At 44.8% G+C, this 17,079-nt stretch overlaps 1 protein-coding gene across 1 annotated transcript in view; it reads right to left on the minus strand.

Moving 5' to 3' along the window:
* Window positions 1–2,685: 2,685 nt before the first annotated feature.
* DNAH3 (dynein axonemal heavy chain 3) overlaps window positions 2,686–17,079 on the minus strand; it is a 131,384-nt gene continuing 116,990 nt past the window's right edge. Inside the window, exons 58-62 of the mRNA XM_070761232.1 lie at window positions 15,157–15,324; window positions 13,229–13,371; window positions 12,079–12,283; window positions 7,966–8,103; window positions 2,686–3,104 (exon numbers count right to left, since the gene is read on the minus strand). Of these exons, the coding sequence (XP_070617333.1) occupies window positions 2,751–3,104; window positions 7,966–8,103; window positions 12,079–12,283; window positions 13,229–13,371; window positions 15,157–15,324 (1,008 nt within the window). The 3' untranslated portion in view covers window positions 2,686–2,750. The remainder of the gene's footprint in view (window positions 3,105–7,965; window positions 8,104–12,078; window positions 12,284–13,228; window positions 13,372–15,156; window positions 15,325–17,079) is intronic.

Consider the following 17,079-nt stretch of genomic DNA (forward strand, 5'->3'; position numbering starts at 1 on the left):
ACCAGGGGATTCCCCTACCCAAGGTCGGGAATCCACTTGGTCACAAAGAGAGATGACAAGGAAGAACTAACCTACCTTGTGTGAAAGAAAGAAGCATTGTGGGAAAATTAAACAAAATGTGATTTACAAAAATAATCAAGGTCTGATGAGTCTTATGTTCTACTTGGGCACATATCCTCAGGGGGTTATTGATATTCCTACAGTCTCCTCACTTTATGACTGAACTCTTAACTATCGAAATTGCATTTCACCAAGCCAGGCAAAATCTGGGATGGGGGGCAGCTAGCTAGGCTGCAGTGCTAATTGGGCTGCAGTGCTAATTGGGTTGCAGTGCTAATTGGGAATACACTCCCAAGCTGGAGGACAGGGACAGTTGTGGTGGAGGAAGCATGGCACCGGACCAGAATATCTCCGAGACCGCCTTCTGCCGCACGAATCCCAGCGAACGATTAGGTCCCACAGAGGGTCCCGTTGACTAAACAATGTCGCTTGGCGGGCCCCAGGGGAAGAGCCTTCTCTGTGGCGGCCCCGACTCTCTGGAACCAGCTCCCCCCAGAGATTAGAACTGCCCCTACTCTCCTTGCCTTCCGTAAACTCCTCAAAACCCACCTTTGTCGTCAGGCATGGGGGAACTGAGATATCTCCCCCGGGCCTATACAATTTATGTATGGTATGTTTGTATGTATGTCTGCTTAATAATGGGGTTTTTAAAATATTTTAAATTGTACATTATTAGATTTGCCATGAACTGTTTTATTGTGTTGTGAGCCGCCCCGAATCTACGGAGAGGGGCGGCATACAAATCTAATCTAATCTAATTAATTAATTAAGAAAGAAAGAAAGAAAGAAAGAAAGAAAGAAAGAAAGAAAGAAAGAAAGAAAGAAGGCTAGCTAGGTCGCAGTGCCATGTGAGGTTCCCCCATAGTGGCAAGCAGGCCAGGCAAACGGGAGGACAGGGACCGGGGGTGGGTGGGGGGAGCTAGCTAGATTGCGACTTACCCAGACAGGCAGATCAGGGCTGCTCGGCTGGGCTACAGCAGTGATGGCAAACCTTTCTATCCTCGGGTGCTGAAATAGTGCGCATGCGTGCTATCGTGCATGCGTGAGTGCCCATACCCATAATTCAGTGCCTGGGGAGGGTAAAAACAGCTCTCCTCCCCAGAGGCCAGAAATGGCTGGTTTCCCAACCTGGTGGGCCCGGTAGGCTCGTGTTTCACCCTCCCCAGGCTCCAAAGGCTTCCCTGGAGCCTGCGGAGAGTGAAAATGCCCTCCCACATCCCCCCGGAAGTCCCCTGGAAGCCAAAAACTCCCTCCCAGAGCCTCTGCGAGGCAAAAATCAGCTGGCTGGCACAAACATGCACGCTGGAGCTGAGCTAGGGCAACAGCTCGCGTGCCAGCAGACATGGCTCCATGTGCCACCTGTGGCACCCGTGCCATAGGTTCGCCATCACTGGCATAGACTGTATAAAAAGTGTTCAAATTTCCTGTTGTGTATAGAGAAGGTGAACAAACAGGGCAATGTATACCAATTGAATTCACACGTAGCTCCCATTGGGAACATCTTAAAAACCAATGCCCTCCCCTACCCCCCAAGCTTGCTCAGAAGGAGCAGAGAAGACAGCTGTTCAATCCTAGGAAAAGAGGTGGCTGCTTTCAAGGGTCCGTGGCAGGCATCTGAGCCACCTTTCGGCCTTCCAATCCGGATTTTGTAGATGAGCTCCGTCCTTACAAAGCTTGACTTTCTCCATTCCCCAACTCTGTAATTATACAGTGGTACCTCTACTTACAAACTTAATTCGTTCCGTGACCAGGTTCTTAAGGAGAAAAGTTTGTAAGAAGAAGCAATTTTTCTCATAGGAATCAATGTAAAAGCAAATAATGCATGCGATTGGGGAAACCACAGGGAAGGGTGGAGGCCCTGTTTCCTCCTAGGAGATTCCTAGAGAGGACCCATGGAGGCTTCTCCCTGACTTTTCCGGCCCTGTTTCCTCCCAGGAGATTCCTAGAGAGGCCCCACAGAGACTTCTCACCTTTTCTGGCCCTATTTCCTCCCAGGAGATTCCTAGAGAGGCCCCACGGAGGCTTCTCCCCACCTTTTCTGGCCCTGTTTCCATCCAGGAGATTCCTAGAGAGGCCCCACAGAGACTTCTTCCCACCTTTTCTGGCCCTGTTTCCTTCCAGGAGATTCCTAGAGAGGCCCCACAGAGACTTCTCCCCACCTTTTCTGGCCCTATTTCCTCCCAGGAGATTCCTAGAGAGGCCCCACGGAGGCTTCTCCCCGCCTTTTCTGGCCCTATTTCCTTCCAGGAGATTCCTAGAGAGGCCCCACGGAGACTTCTCCCCACCTTTTCTGGCCCTATTTCCTTCCAGGAGATTCCTAGAGAGGCCCCACGGAGGGTTCTCCCTGCCTTTTCCGGCTCTGTTTCCTCCCAGGAGATTCCTAGAGGCCCCACGGAGGCTTCTCCCTGCCTTTTCCGGTTACAGTTTTGGAGGCTCGGGTTTGTAAGTGGAAAATGGTTCTTGAGAAGAGGCAAAAAAATCTTGAACACCCGGTTCTTATCTAGAAAAGTTCGTAAGTAGAGGCGTTCTTAGGTAGAGGTACCGCTGTACAGCCAAAGGGCAAATTCAGAAGGATAAGAGGTCTTTTAAGACGGCCGTTTTTTCATTCCAACGAGAGCCAAGGCCAAATGCTTACGTATTTTAATGGGGAGCTGCGGGAACAACATAACATTCATTTTGTGCGTACGGGTTCAGTCGTCTAACTGGCAAAGGGCTGCCACGCCCCGGTTGATCCAGTGCTTCTGGGGGAGGTCAGAAGGAAGCTCGATGGAGAGGACATAGTTGGTGGAGTGGCCGGTGGTGGACAAGGTGCCTCTCCTGGCGCTGGTTTTGTAGACGGGGCACAAGTAGATCCGCTCGTGCAAAAACTTGGCGCTCTCTCCGGGTTTCAGCCAAATGATGGGCAAGACGTCGTAAAGGATTTTGGGGTAGGACTCGCCGATCTGCATGGTCTCCCTGTCCCATCGGGCTCCTTCCAGAAAGAGGCCCTTGACGTAAGCGCCGTCTTCGGGCAACTCTGTCATGGTGTGTTCCTGCTTCACCACCTACGAGGAGGCGCAAACGGGATGAGAAGGAAGAAACATAGAAGATTGACGGCAGAAAAAGACCTCCTGGTCCATCTAGTCTGCCCTTATACTATTTCCTGTATTTAACTAAGGATCTGTTTATCCCAGGCATGTTTAAATTCAGTGGATTTACCAACCGCCTCTGCTGGAAGTTTGTTCCAAGCATCTACTACTCTTTCAGTCAAATAATATTCTCACGTGGCTTCTGATCTTTCCCCCCACTAACCTCAGATTGTGTCCCCTTGTTCTTGTGTTCACTTTCCTATTAAAAACACTTCCCTCCTGGACCTTATTTAACCCTTTAACATATTTAAATGTTTCGATCATGTCCCCCCTTTTCCTTCTGTCCTCCAGACTATACAGATTGAGTTCATTAAGTCTTTCCTGATACGTTTTATGCTTAAGACCTTCCACCATTCTTGTAGCCCGTCTTTGGACCTGTTCAGTTTTGTCAATATCTTTTTGTAGGTGAGGTCTCCAGAACTGAACACAGTACTCCAAATGTGGTCTCACCAGCGCTCTATATAAGGGGATCACAATCTCCCTCTTCCTGCTTGTTATACCTCTAGCTACATGGTTCCAAAGGAAGTGGGCAATCGGGGTTCATAGGCTGTACCGTGCTTTGGCTTATTACATGCATAAAGCCTGTCTCGGGTGGATGGATGGATGGATGGATGGATTGATTGATTGATTGGATTTTTATCCTGCCCCTCTCTGAGGACTTGGGGCAGCTTACAACATATGAAAAAATTCCGTTCTGAAATCCAATAAAACTAAAACAAACAGTCTAAAACTCCCAGCACAGCAGGTAGAGTGCTGTACTGCAGGCCACTGAAGCTGACTGTAGATCTGCAGGTCACCGGTTCAAATTTCATCACCGGCTCATGGTTGACTCAGCCTTCCATCCTTCCGAGGTGGGTAAAATGAGGACCTGGATTGTGGGGGCAATAGGCTGGCTCCGTTCAAAAGTGCTATTGCTAGCATGTTGTAAGCCGCCCTGAGTCTAAGGAGAAGGGCGGCATAAACATAGAATAAATAAATAAATTTAATCTATAAACAGTCATATTCAGTCCACCAACATACTTCCCATTTAGCATACGTCCATTCATTGATTGGTAAACCAGGATTGGTAAACCAGGATTACAGCTCTGGGCATCAGTTTTCAGGAAGAGCAAGAGAGTGGGCGTGGGAAGGAGGGCACAGTGTTCCAGAGGGCAGGAACTGTGTCAGAAAAAGCTCTTGATGGAGGAGAATATTCAGGGTTGAACTCTGGGGTCCTTGGTGATCCCTAAGATGGGTTGTTTTCTTACAGACGTTTTATTACCCAACTAGATAACATTATCAGTACTAGGAGGGGTGGATTTTTTAGAGAAGGAGGACTGGGAGGTCCTTGGTGCTCTCTGAGCTTGTGACTTGCAGAGATTTTGTGACCCAACTAGGTAACATCATCAGTGCTTAGATTAGATTAGATTTATTGGATTTATTAGGAGGGAGTGGGGTTTGCTTAAGAGAGGTGATGATGTTTTATTTATTTATTTATTTGTTTATTTGTGGGTTTTTTTGTTTATTGATTTGATTTGATTATTTGATTTGATTTGATTTGATTTTTATGCCGCCCCTCTCCGTAGACTCGGGGCGGCTAACAACAGTAATAAAAACAGCATATAACAATCCAATATTAAAACAGTTAAAAACCCTTGTTATAAAACCAAACATACATACAGACATACCATGCATAAAATTGTAAAGGCCTAGGGGGAAAGAGTATCTCAGTTCCCCCATGCCTGACGGCAGAGGTGGGTTTTAAGAAGCTTACGAAAGGCAAGGAGGGTGGGGGCAATTCTAATCTCTGGGGGGAGTTGGTTCCAGAGGGCCGGGGCCGCCACAGAGAAGGCTCTTCCCCTGGGTCCCGCCAAGCGACATAGTTTAGTTGACAGGACCCGGAGAAGGCCTACTCTGTGGGACCTAACTGGTTGCTGGGATTCGTGCAGCAGAAGGCGGTCCCTGAGATAATCTGGTCCGGTGCCATGAAGGGCTTTATAGGTCATAATCAACACTTTGAATTGTGACCGGAAACTGATCAGCAACCAGTGGAGACTGCGGAGTGTTGGTGCAACATGGACATATTTGGGAAAGCCCATGATTGCTCTCGCAGCTGCATTCTGCACGACCTGAAGTTTCCGAACACTTTTCAAAGGAAACATCTGCAAGAAAACATAAAGCCCAGAGAAGGACCCCACAGTTCTCCATCACCACACCACAAGCCCACTCCTTAAAGCTCTTCTCCCAGACCTGGCCAGCTGAAATTTCTAGTCTAGCAGAATCTGGAAATGTGTGTTTTGCCCGCCGGCGAGGCAAGCCGACCCTATCGTGAACATTTTCTCCAATGAAACTAACCTACTTTATTTCATTTTTCTTTTTGGCCCCTTCCACGCAATAAACTCCGTTATCTCCACCTGCTCATTATATTTCCAGCTGCAATGCTCTCTGGGCCTCTTTATTTTGAACTCTTTTTGGTGCGTTTCCCCCAGAGGTTTGATCTGAGAGCAGAGTTCTCCGAGTCTTTTCTCTTCCTTTTTCTCTCCGGTGTTAATAAACGCCATCCATTATTTAATATTTGGCGCATTCTTATCTCCCAACACTGAGGGATCAATTAAGCCAGAACGAGGCTCACGCTGTTTCTAGCCTTGAACAACTCGGAGTGAACTCTAGAGAACCTGGCTTCAAAAATCAATATTTCAGAAAAAGAAAAGAAAATATTTCTTTTCCCACTATCCACATTTTATAGCAGAGACGCTTTGTTGCTGCCTGGTACCCAGTTAGTTCTGATGAGTATATGTATGAGGTCTATAAATTAAAAGGAGGAGGGAGGGAGGGACGGAGGGAGGGAAGGAAGGAAGGAAGGAAGGAAGGAAAAAGAAAAAAGGAAGGAAGGGAGAGAGGGAAGGAAAAAGGAAAGAAGGAAGGAAGGAAAAAGAAGAAAGGAAGGAAGGGAGAGAGGGAAAAAGGAAGGAAGGAAAAAGAAAAAAGAAAGGAAGGAAGGGAGACAGGGAGGGAGGGAAAAAGGAAGGAAGAAAAAAGAAAAAAGAAAGGAGGGGAGAAAGGGAGGGAGGGAAAAAGGAAGGAAGGAATGAAAAAGAAAAAAGGAAGGAAGGGAGAAAGGCAGAGAGGGAAGGAAAAAGGAAAGAAGGAAAGACGGAAAAAGGAAAAAGAAAGGAGGGAAGGAAGGAAGGGAGAGAGGGAAGGAAAAAGGAAAGAAGGAAGGAAGGAAAAAGAAAAAAGGAAGGAAGGAAGGGAGAGCGAGGGAGGGAGGGAAAAAGGAAAGAAGGAAGAAAGGAAGAAGAAAAGGAAAAAGGAAGGGAGGAATTAATTTATCTGAATAAAGGGAGGGAAGGAAAACAAAATCCGGGATATTTTCAGAAGACTCGTCATCTTTTTATGGCTTTGAACCCTGCTAAAAACAAATCCTGCTTTTGTGCTAGTACCTGTAGCTACCTGACCCCCAAGTCTAATTATTTTTGTAGCAAATCTCCAAGATGCTAGAAGATGATAGTTTCCATCAATTGTCATCTCATCTAGTTCATGGCATGAACGCCTGGGCTGTTTCATTAAGCACTGGGCTCTCTTGAGCTTTCTAGGGTCCTTGTCCCACTACATAAATTGATGATCTCTTTTTTTCTTTCTTTCTCTCTCGCTCTCTCAATTTTTCTCATAAATGCGTATGCTTCACCCATGTCTTAAGTGCTAGTCCTTTCTCTGCCTCTTCTCCATTCCTCTTACTTTTTTATTTTTTTGCCTCAAACTACAAAACCAGGCATAGACAATAATGTACCTCACCATGAAAACTACCTTCTTGTTGCCATCAAAATTTAGTCTGCAGATTCTGCTTCCCTACTTCTCTAGAAGCAACCTCTACATCTTAATTCTTACTTTCCACATTTCATTTTGTCCCATAATAATACTCTTTATAAACACAATTAAATTGTTTTTATAAGTACAGTGATACCTCATCTTACAAACCCCTCGTCATACAAACTTTTCAAGATACAAACCCAGGGTTTAAGATTTTTTTGCCTCTTCTTCCAAACTATTTTCACCTTACAAACCCAAGGCGCCGCCACTGGGATGCCCCGCCTCCGGACTTCTGTTGCCAGCGAAGTGCCCGTTTTTGCACTGCTGGGATTCCCCTGAGGCTCCCCTCCATGGGAAACCCCACCTCCGGACTTCCGTGTTTTTGTGATGCTGCAGGGGAATCCCAGCAGCACAAAAATGGGTGCTTCGCTGACAACAGAAGTCCAGAGGTGGGGTTTCCCAGCGAGGGGAGCCTCAGCGAAATCACAGCATCACAAAAACAAGGAAGTCCGGAGGTGGGGTTTCGATGACTTCTGTGTTTTTGCGATGCTGCAATTTTGCTGAGGCTCCCCTCGCTGGGAAACCCCACCTCCGGACTTCCGTTGCCAGAGAAGCACCCGTTTTTGGGCTGCTCTGATTCCCCTGCTGGGATTCCCCTGCAGCATCACAAAAACATGGAAGTTCGGAAGTGGGGTCTCCCATGGAGGGGAGCCTCAGCGAAATGGCAGCATCGCAAAAACACGGAAGTCTGGAGGTGGGATTTCCCATGGAGGGGAGCTTCAGGGGAATCCCAGCAGCGCAAAAACGGGTGCTTCGGCTGGCAAAAGGGGTGAGTTTTGGGCTTCCACGCATTAATCGCTTTTCCATTGATTCCTATGGGAAACATTGTTTCGTCTTACAAACTTTTCACCTTACAAACCTCATCCCGGAACCAATTAAGTTCGTAAGACGAGGTATCACTGTATATATTAAAGTATACATACTTTACCTCAAATTCAAATCCAATATGATCTATTGGGATTGTATACTTTCTGGCGTAATTCTGCGAGACGCCCGTCAGGAATGACTGAGTAAAATAGAAACCAGAGATCCAAAACACATTCGGAGGTCCGTGTTTGATCCATTCCTGAGATGAATGGGAATTGACAAATATTTTGATGAAATGGAGCATCAAAACAACAGCCACCAACAATCCTAGGATGACTGAATTTCTAATCTTTTGTCTGAAGTGCCAAGTTGTAGGGATTTATTTATTTATTTATTCATTCATTCGTTCGTTCATTCATTCATTCATTTATTGGATTTGTATGCCGCCCCTCTCCGCAGACTTGGGGCAGCTAACAACAGTAATAAAACAGCATATAATAATAATCCAATACTAAAAACAGTTCAAAACCCATTATTATAAAAACCAAACATACATACAGACATACCATGCATAAAATTGTAAAGGCCTAGGGGGAAAGGGTATCTCAGTTCCCCCATGCCTGGCGGCAGAGGTGGGTTTTAAGAAGCTTACGAAAGGCAAGGAGGGTGGGGGCAATTCTAATCTCTGGGGGGAGTTGGTTCCAGAGGGCCGGGGCCGCCACAGAGAAGGCTCTTCCCCTGGGTCCCGCCAAGCGACATTGCTTAGTTGACGGGACCCGGAGAAGACCCACTCTGTGGGACCTAACCGGTTGCTGGGATTGGTGCAGCAGAAGGCGGTCCCTGAGATAATCTGGTCCGGTGCCATGAAGGGCTTTATAGGTCATAACCAACACTTTGAATTGTGACTGGAAACTGATCGGCAACCAATGCAGACTGTGGAGAGTTGGTGTAACATGGGCATATTTGGGAAAGCCCATGATTGCCCTCGCAGCTGCATTCTGCATGATTAAGAATAATAATAATATGGTGCCAGTGAGCCACGACTATCTTGGCCGAAAAATTTCCTGTATTTTCCAGATTGTAACATGTAAAAAAGCCAGGAGGATGATAACATGGGGAATTGAGTTGTCACAATTTTCCCCCCCGAAACATTTAATGATATTTAGGTTATATTACAGCTGCCTAAGAATGAAGTTCGATAGATGAAAGAAACCCAACTGACTGAAAACCCATTAGCGAGGATGAATTCAATATACTTAGGGTTAATTAATTATTGGCGACGTTTGCTTGTTCTGGCTCTCTCAAAATAATAAAGCATCTAAATCAATCAATTAGGATCAGTTTTCTAAATGAATCAAACCACATAAAATGCTATAATCATTCTAGCAAGGAATGCAATCTTTGAAGACCCCCCTAGGACATATCATCATTTAATTAGTAGGAGATATATTAATCATCGTTCAGAAATCGGGGAAAATCATTAGGAAGTGTCTGCTCAGGATCTGGTAATCTTCTTTAGCATTTTTCTTCACCCCTTTAGATCCCAGGTATATGTATGTCAATCAAGGACACAACTGAGTTTTCCCTGCCGCGGTGAATATTAAAGCAGCATAGCATAACTGAGAAATTGATATGATCATCAAATCTTCCCCTACATGATGGTGCTTCACCCTGACATTTTGAAATATGATTTATTTTGCTTACAATCCCATCCACGTAGGAATTCTGTGCTTATGCCCCTGAAATCTTGTTTCTCTTTCTTTTTAGATGCTTAGCTGAGTTGCATTTGGGTTTTAGGATGCTCCTATTAAAATAGGATTGTGTCTCCTTCTCTACTGGTAGTGGAAAATGATTTTGAGGGATAGCAGGAAGAATCACAGCCTAGGTCAGTGATGGCAAACCTTTTTTCCCTTGGGTGCCCAAAAAATGTGTGTGTGCGTTGTTGCGCATGCGCAAGTGCCCACACCCATAATTCAATGCCTGGGGAGAGCCGGGGTGGCGCAGCAGGTAGAGTGCTGTACTGCAGGCCACTGAAGCTGACTGTAGATCTGAAGGTCAGCGGTTCATATCTCATCACCGGCTCAAGGTTGATTTAGCCTTCCATCCTTCCGAGGTGGGTAAAATGAGGACCCGGATTGTGGGGGCAATATGAGGCTGGCTCTGTTAAAAAGTGCTATTGCTAACATGTTGTAAGCCGTCCTGAGTCTAAGGAATAAATAAATAAACAAACAAACAAACAAACAAACAAAAACAGCTTCCCCTGCCCGCCGGAAGCCGTCTGGAGGCTGGTAACAGCCTGTTTCCCTACATCTGGTGGGCCCAGTAGGCTCATGTTTCTCCCTCTTCAGGCTCCAAAGGCTTCCCTGGAGTTGGGGGAGGGAAAAAAGGCCCTCCCCCATCCCCCCGGAGGCTCTCTGGAAGCCAAAAACGCCCTCCCAGAGCCTCTGTGTGAGCCAAAAATCAGCTGGCCGGCACACACATGCATATTGGAGCTGAGCTAGGGCAACAGCTTGTGTGCCAGTAGATATGGCTCCGTATTTATTTATTTATTTATTTACTTACTTACTTACTTACTTACTTACTTACTTACTTACTTACTTACTTACTTACTTACTTACTTACTTACTTATTGGATTTGTATGCCGCCCCTCTCCACAGACTCGGGGCGGCTAACAGCAGCAATAAAACAGCATATAATAATAATCCAATACTAAAACAGTTAAAAACCCTTATTATAAAACCAAACATACATACAGACATACCATGCATAAAATTGTAAAGGCCTAGGGGGAAAGTGTATCTCAGTTCCCCCATGCCTGGTGTCAGAGGTGGGTTTTAAGCAGCTTACGAAAGGCAAGGAGGGTGGGGGCAATTCTAATCTCTGGGGGGAGTTGGTTCCAGAGGGCCGGGGCTGCCACAGAGAAGGCTCTTCCCCTGGGTCCCGCCAAACGACATTGTTTAGTTGATGGGATCCGGAGAAGGCCCACTCTGTGGGACCTAACTGGTTGCTGGGATTCGTGCAGCAGAAGGCGGTCCCTGAGATAATCTGGTCCGGTGCCATGCATGCCACCTGGGGCACCCGTGCCATAGGTTCACCATCACTGGCCTAAGCAATGGTCTGATAAATGAAATCTATAGGAGAAGGAATGGCACAACCCGGTGATGGAGTTAAAAGAGGGGTCAGCCTAAAATCCCTACGCAGCCATAAGCAAATTAACTCAATTTTTCCTTGAATTTCATTTATCCTATCTAAACCCAGGTAGATGCTAACCATTAGATGAGAGGATTCCTATGCATACCCTCTTAGCAATAAATACATTTAATTGAACCACCTTGGATTGACTGGGTCTTTTGTACCTGACAAATCTGACTCCAAAGAAGGGATTTTCAGAAGACTAACAGTAAAGGTAGTCTTCTGACCAGTAGTAAAGGGGCGTGTGTAACAGTAAACATTAAAGGGGCGTGCATAAGTGCACCAGAATGCCTTCTGCCCCCTGTCCTAATGTTTCTCTTTTATTTGTATCTTGTCTATAAATATTGTCTTTGTATACCACCAATACGTATTTGACAAAACAAATAAATAAAATAAATAAAAAGTAGGAAAGTAAGAGATACTTTCACACTTGCAAGATTCTGTTACTACAACTTTACAATAAAAGTAGTCTTAGCACTCATAACTGGTGCCTCTTGTCTAGACAACAGATAGTTCTTGACTTACAACCACAACTGAGCCCAAAATTTATGGTGCCAAATGAGACAGTTATTAAGTGAATTCTACCCCGCATAGTTGCCAAGTGAATCAAACGGTCACATGACCCTTGAATGCGAAACCAAGGGTAGGCAAAGTTGGCTCTTCTATGACATGTGGGCTTCAACTCCCAGAATTCGTGTGCTAGTATGGTTGACTCAGGAATTCTGGGAGTTGAAGTCCACATGTCCCAGAAGAGCCAACTTTGCCTACCCTTGCCCTAAACCATCAAAAATACATCATGAACCAGTTGCCAAGTGTCTGAATTTGGATCCTGTGAGCCTGGAGATACGGCAATGGTCATAAGTGTGGGGAAATGGTCAGAAGTTACTTTTTTCAGTGCTGCTTTAACTTTGAATGGTCACTAAACAAACTTTGGAAAGTCGAGAACTACCGGTAATCTCCAAGAGTTGATAGTTCTCAACTGTACATGAAGATGATTTTGACAAGGGTACCAAATTAACCAACTTGAGACTTTAAGGTTACCTGAAAAAAGACCAACCGTGTCACTAAGTCGGTCACGTAACTCCCCAGGGGTTTGAGGGATGGATAGGATTTGGATGCCCACATAGCTGGCACTTTTCCCACGAGCATGCTGTTGAAAACCTCCTCCAGTTCCGAAGACATCAACACCAGGCCTTTGATGGCTTTGCGCAGGTTAATCAAACTGCTTCGGACGACCTCTGTAAGCCTGATGAAAACAAAATACCCCCATAGTGAGACAACTACTCTCTGTTTCAAGCAAGGTTGGGAATTGGAAGAAGAGAAAGCCAGAAGTAGTTGCACTTCTTGTTATTTTTCCTGCTCACTCTCCCAGTATTGAGATTTTTAGAGTATTTTAATATTAGATTTCTTCATATTTTGGTATTTGTTTACTGTGAGCCATCCTGAGTTCTAGGACAAGGGTGGCGTAGAAATCTGATAGATAGATAGATAGATAGATAGATAGATAGATAGATAGATAGATAGATAGATAGATAGATAGATAAGGTAGATAGATAGATAGATAGATAGATAGATAGATAGATAGATAGATAGATAGATAGATAAGACAGATAGATAGATAGATAAGATAGATAAGATAGATAGATAGATAGATAGATAAGATAGATAGATAGATAGATAGATAGATAGATAGATTAGATAGATAGATAGATAGATAAGATAGATAGATAGATAGATAGATAGACAGACAGACAGACAGACAGACAGACAGACAGACAGACAGACAGACAGATAGATAGATTCTAAAGAAAAGCAAGCTGAGAAGTAATTGCATTCTGCTAATAATAGAAACCTCTGAAATCTTCCAGGTAAAGGCACAGTCCAAATTTTGGGGTGACATGAGCCCCCTTGTTGATCTCATGATACGGTTGATTAGCAGCTAACAAATCAATTCAATTCAATTCATTAGATTTGTATGCCGCCCCTCTCCGAAGACTCGGGGCGGCTCACAACAGTAATCACAACTTTGTACCAGTTAGCATTTTATCTGTGGATGGGGAAGTGCCATTTTAGGTACCCAAACACCACCAGACACAGGACCACAATTACACACACACATATGCTGTCTGTCTGAAATATCCGAAGACTAATTCCTGTCCCGGTTATGAAGGTATGTCGTGCAGAATTTTACCTGTTAAACCTGATCAGCTCCTGCCTGAGCACCGTGTTCATGGATTCCTCATACAGCACTGGGTACAATTTCATAACGTGTTCGAGGTCAAAATCGTCAGGTAGCTTGGAAAGGACATCCTGGGCCAATTCTTCCACAGTTTCCTGAAATTAGGAAACAGAATCATTGAGAAGTGAAATCACTGCGAAACAGTGATTGCTTTGTTAATTTTTACTTTATTTTACATGTTTTCGCATACATTGTTTTTAAATGTTGTGAGATGACTTTTAAAAAATGTTTATGTCAATTTTCAGAATTCTAATGCATTTATTCATTCATTCATTCATTCATTCATTCAATTTTTATGCCACCCTTCCCCTTAGACTCAGGGCGGCTTACAACATGTTAGCAATAGCACTTTTTTTTAACAGAGCTAGGCTATTGCCCCCACAATCCGGGTCCGCATTCCTTACAACCTTGTACTCCTGCCTCTATTTTTCTCTACAACAGTTTGTTCATTAATCAATTAATTGATTCATTCATTTATACTACATGTTGTAAGCCGCCCCGAGTCTTCGGAGAGGGGCGGGATATAAATCTGATTAATAGATAAATAAATAAATTCGTTCAATGCATTAATTCATTCATTCATTCATTTCTACTCCATCACAATCAAAGCACAAAGTACTTTGGTCTAATGAAAATTTATGCGTTGTCTGCCCACATGCTGAATTGGGCTGGGAAAACAGATTTATTTATTTTATTTATTTATTAAATTTGTATGCCGCCCCTCTCCGTAGACTCGGGGCGGCTCACAACAATAGTGGCAAAACAGTGTAATACAAATCTAATAATTTAAACTAAAAACCCATAATTTAAAAACATGCACATAACACACCAGACATAAACAATATAGGCCTGGGGAAGTTATTTCAGTTCCCCCATGCTTGACGGCAGAGGTGGGTTTTAAGGAGTTTAAGAAAGGTAAGGAGGGTGGGGGCAATTCTAATCTCAGGGGGGAGCTGGTTCCAGAGGGTCGGGGCCACCACAGAGAAGGCTCTTCCCCTGGGACCCGCCAGACGACATTGTTTGGTCGACGGGACCCGGAGAAGGCCAACTCTATGGGACCTAATCGGTTGCTGGGATTCGTGTGGCAGAAGGCGGTCTCGGAGATATTCTGGTCCGATGCCAGGAAGGGCTTTATAGGTCCAAACCAACACTTTGAATTGTGACCGGAAATTGATCGGCTACCAATGCAGACTGCGGAGTGTTGGTGTAACATGGGCATACCTTGGGAAGCCCATGACTGCTCTCGCAGCTGCATTCTGCACGATCTGAAGTTTCCGAACACTTTTCAAAGGTAGCCCCATGTAGAGAGCTTTACAGTAGTCGAATCTCGAGGTGATGAGGGCATGAGTGACTGTGAGCAGTGAGTCCCAGTCCAAATAGGGCCGCAACTGGTGCACCAGGCAAACCTGGGCAAACACCCCCCTCGCCACAGCTGAAAGATGGCTCTCTAATGTGAGCTGTGGATCGAGGAGGATGCCCAAGTTGCGTACCCTCTCTGAGGGGGTCAATAATTTCCCCCCCAGGGTTATGGATGGACAGATGGAGTTGTCCTTGGGAGGCAGAACCTCCCATGTTTTTGGGGAGCCAATTCAAGAAAGACCATATTCCCCAAATTTCTGATGCAGCTTCTATACAGGTTGTCCTCGACTTACAATCACAACTGAGCCCAAAGGTTCCACTGATAAGCAAGACACTTGTTAAAGGAGTTTTGCCTCCATGTACGATTTCCTGCCTAAGTAGGGGGTTGGACTAGGAGACCTCTAAGGCCCCTTACAACTCTGTTACTATTATTATTATTATTATTATTATTATTATTATTATTATTATTATCATCATCATCATCATCACCATCACCATCATCATCATCTATGCATCTGTACCTGTGGAGATTTCCCTCCTCCTCCAGCTTCTCGAGGCAGAGTCAACAGGACCCCATTGAAAAGCAGATTGGTCTCCTGGTTATCCTTTGTAATGTCGGCGTTCTCGTGAAGGCCGAATATTTCAGGATGGGTTGAAATTGGCAGCGTTCTTAAATAATCTATATAAGACTATGAGAAAAGAGGAAAGATCCAAAGCTAAGAATTCAGACATCTGTATATTTTATCAAGATTGTCAGAAGGTACTTTTATAATTTAGGATAGACCAGTGGTGAAATCTACCTACCTTCCCTAACCGGTTAAAAAGTGTGCGCTTTGCTATCCTCTGCATATGTGCAGAAGGTACCTTCATGCACGTCTTTTCACCCTGCATGTGCAGAGGGTTAAAAAAGAGAAAATAGCGATGTCCAGGCAGGTGGGTGCAGCCCCATGGTCATGCCGCTACCAGTTCACTGAACTACCAATGACCGCTGCTAGCAATAATCCCAAATTGGGCCAACCGGTAGCATTTCACCTCTGGGATATATGCTATGCACTTAAAACTTTTCAAAAGCAGTAAAACACCACTTCCGAAATTGCACCTGGGTATCGCCCACCGCACACAGGTTGCCAAACGAGGACAAATCATGCACTAGAAAGACTGTTTTATTACAATAATACAAATGAACATAAGACAAAGGGAACTGAATTGATTGATAGTCTCACATTGCAACGAACAAGGCCAAGCATTCAATTTTGCACCTACTAAGATTGTTGGCCGAGCAGGGACAAAAATAGCCAGAGAAAAGATTGAAGCCTGAGATATGGGCTCTTGTCAGGCAATAAATATACTGATTTACCAGATATTTAGGAGCTGAGGGTATTTAGGAGCGTTCCGATAGCGAAAATGGAGCTGTGTTCACAGCGCTGGGTGATCAGCAGGCGTGTGCACGCATCGGAGCAAGATTTGGCTTCTGAGCATGTGCAAGAAGTAAAATCTCACGAGAGGATGCATGGGCACAAGAGAGTTTGGCGATTTTCTGTGATTTTTTTTACTTCCGCGAATGCGCAGAAGCAAAAAAAAAATCACTGAAATCTCATGCGCCCACACGTCTTCTTGCAAGATTTGCTTCCTGCACATGTGCAGAAGCCAAATCTCGCTCCAACACACGTGCAAGCCTGCCAGACACGCGCACCCACCAGACACATGCGCATGCCTAATAGATACCTGGAGCTAGGCATGCATCCGCACCAGTAGCGGAGATAAGCTGCAACCCGTCTGGTGGTAGCATAAGATATCAACGATCAATGACTTAATAGTTTAGCTATCAATACCCTAATTAACGCACAACTAAAAACTACACTGCTCAAAAAAATAAAGGGAACCCTCAAAGAACACATCCTAGATCTGAATGAAGGAAATATTCTCTGAGACCGACTTCTGCCGCATGAATCCCAGTGACCGATTAGGTCACACAGAGTGGGCCTTCTCCGGGTCCCGTCAACTAAACAATGTCGGTTGGCGGGCCCCAGGGGAAGAGCCTTCTCTGTGGCGGCCCTGACTCTCTGGAACCAGCTCCCCCCCAGAGATTAGAACTGCCCCTACATCCTTGCCTTTCGTAAACTCCTCAAAACCCACCTTTGTCATCAGGCATGGGGGGAACTGAGATATCTCCCCCGGGCCTTTTACAATTTATGTATGGTATGTTTGTACGTATGTATGCTTAATAATGGGGTTTTTTAAATATTTTAAATTGTAAATTATTAGATTTGTCATGAATTGTTTTTTATTATGTTGTGAGCCGCCCCGAGTCTACGGAGAGGGGCGGCATACAAATCTAATAAATAATAATAATAATAATAAATTCTCATTGAATACTTTGTTCTGTACAAAGTTGAATGTGCACAACAGCATGTGAAATTGATTGTCAATCAGTGTTGCTTCCT

Source organism: Erythrolamprus reginae, chromosome 9 (genome assembly GCF_031021105.1).
Source record: "Erythrolamprus reginae isolate rEryReg1 chromosome 9, rEryReg1.hap1, whole genome shotgun sequence".
NCBI classification, from domain to species: Eukaryota; Metazoa; Chordata; class Lepidosauria; order Squamata; family Dipsadidae; genus Erythrolamprus; species Erythrolamprus reginae.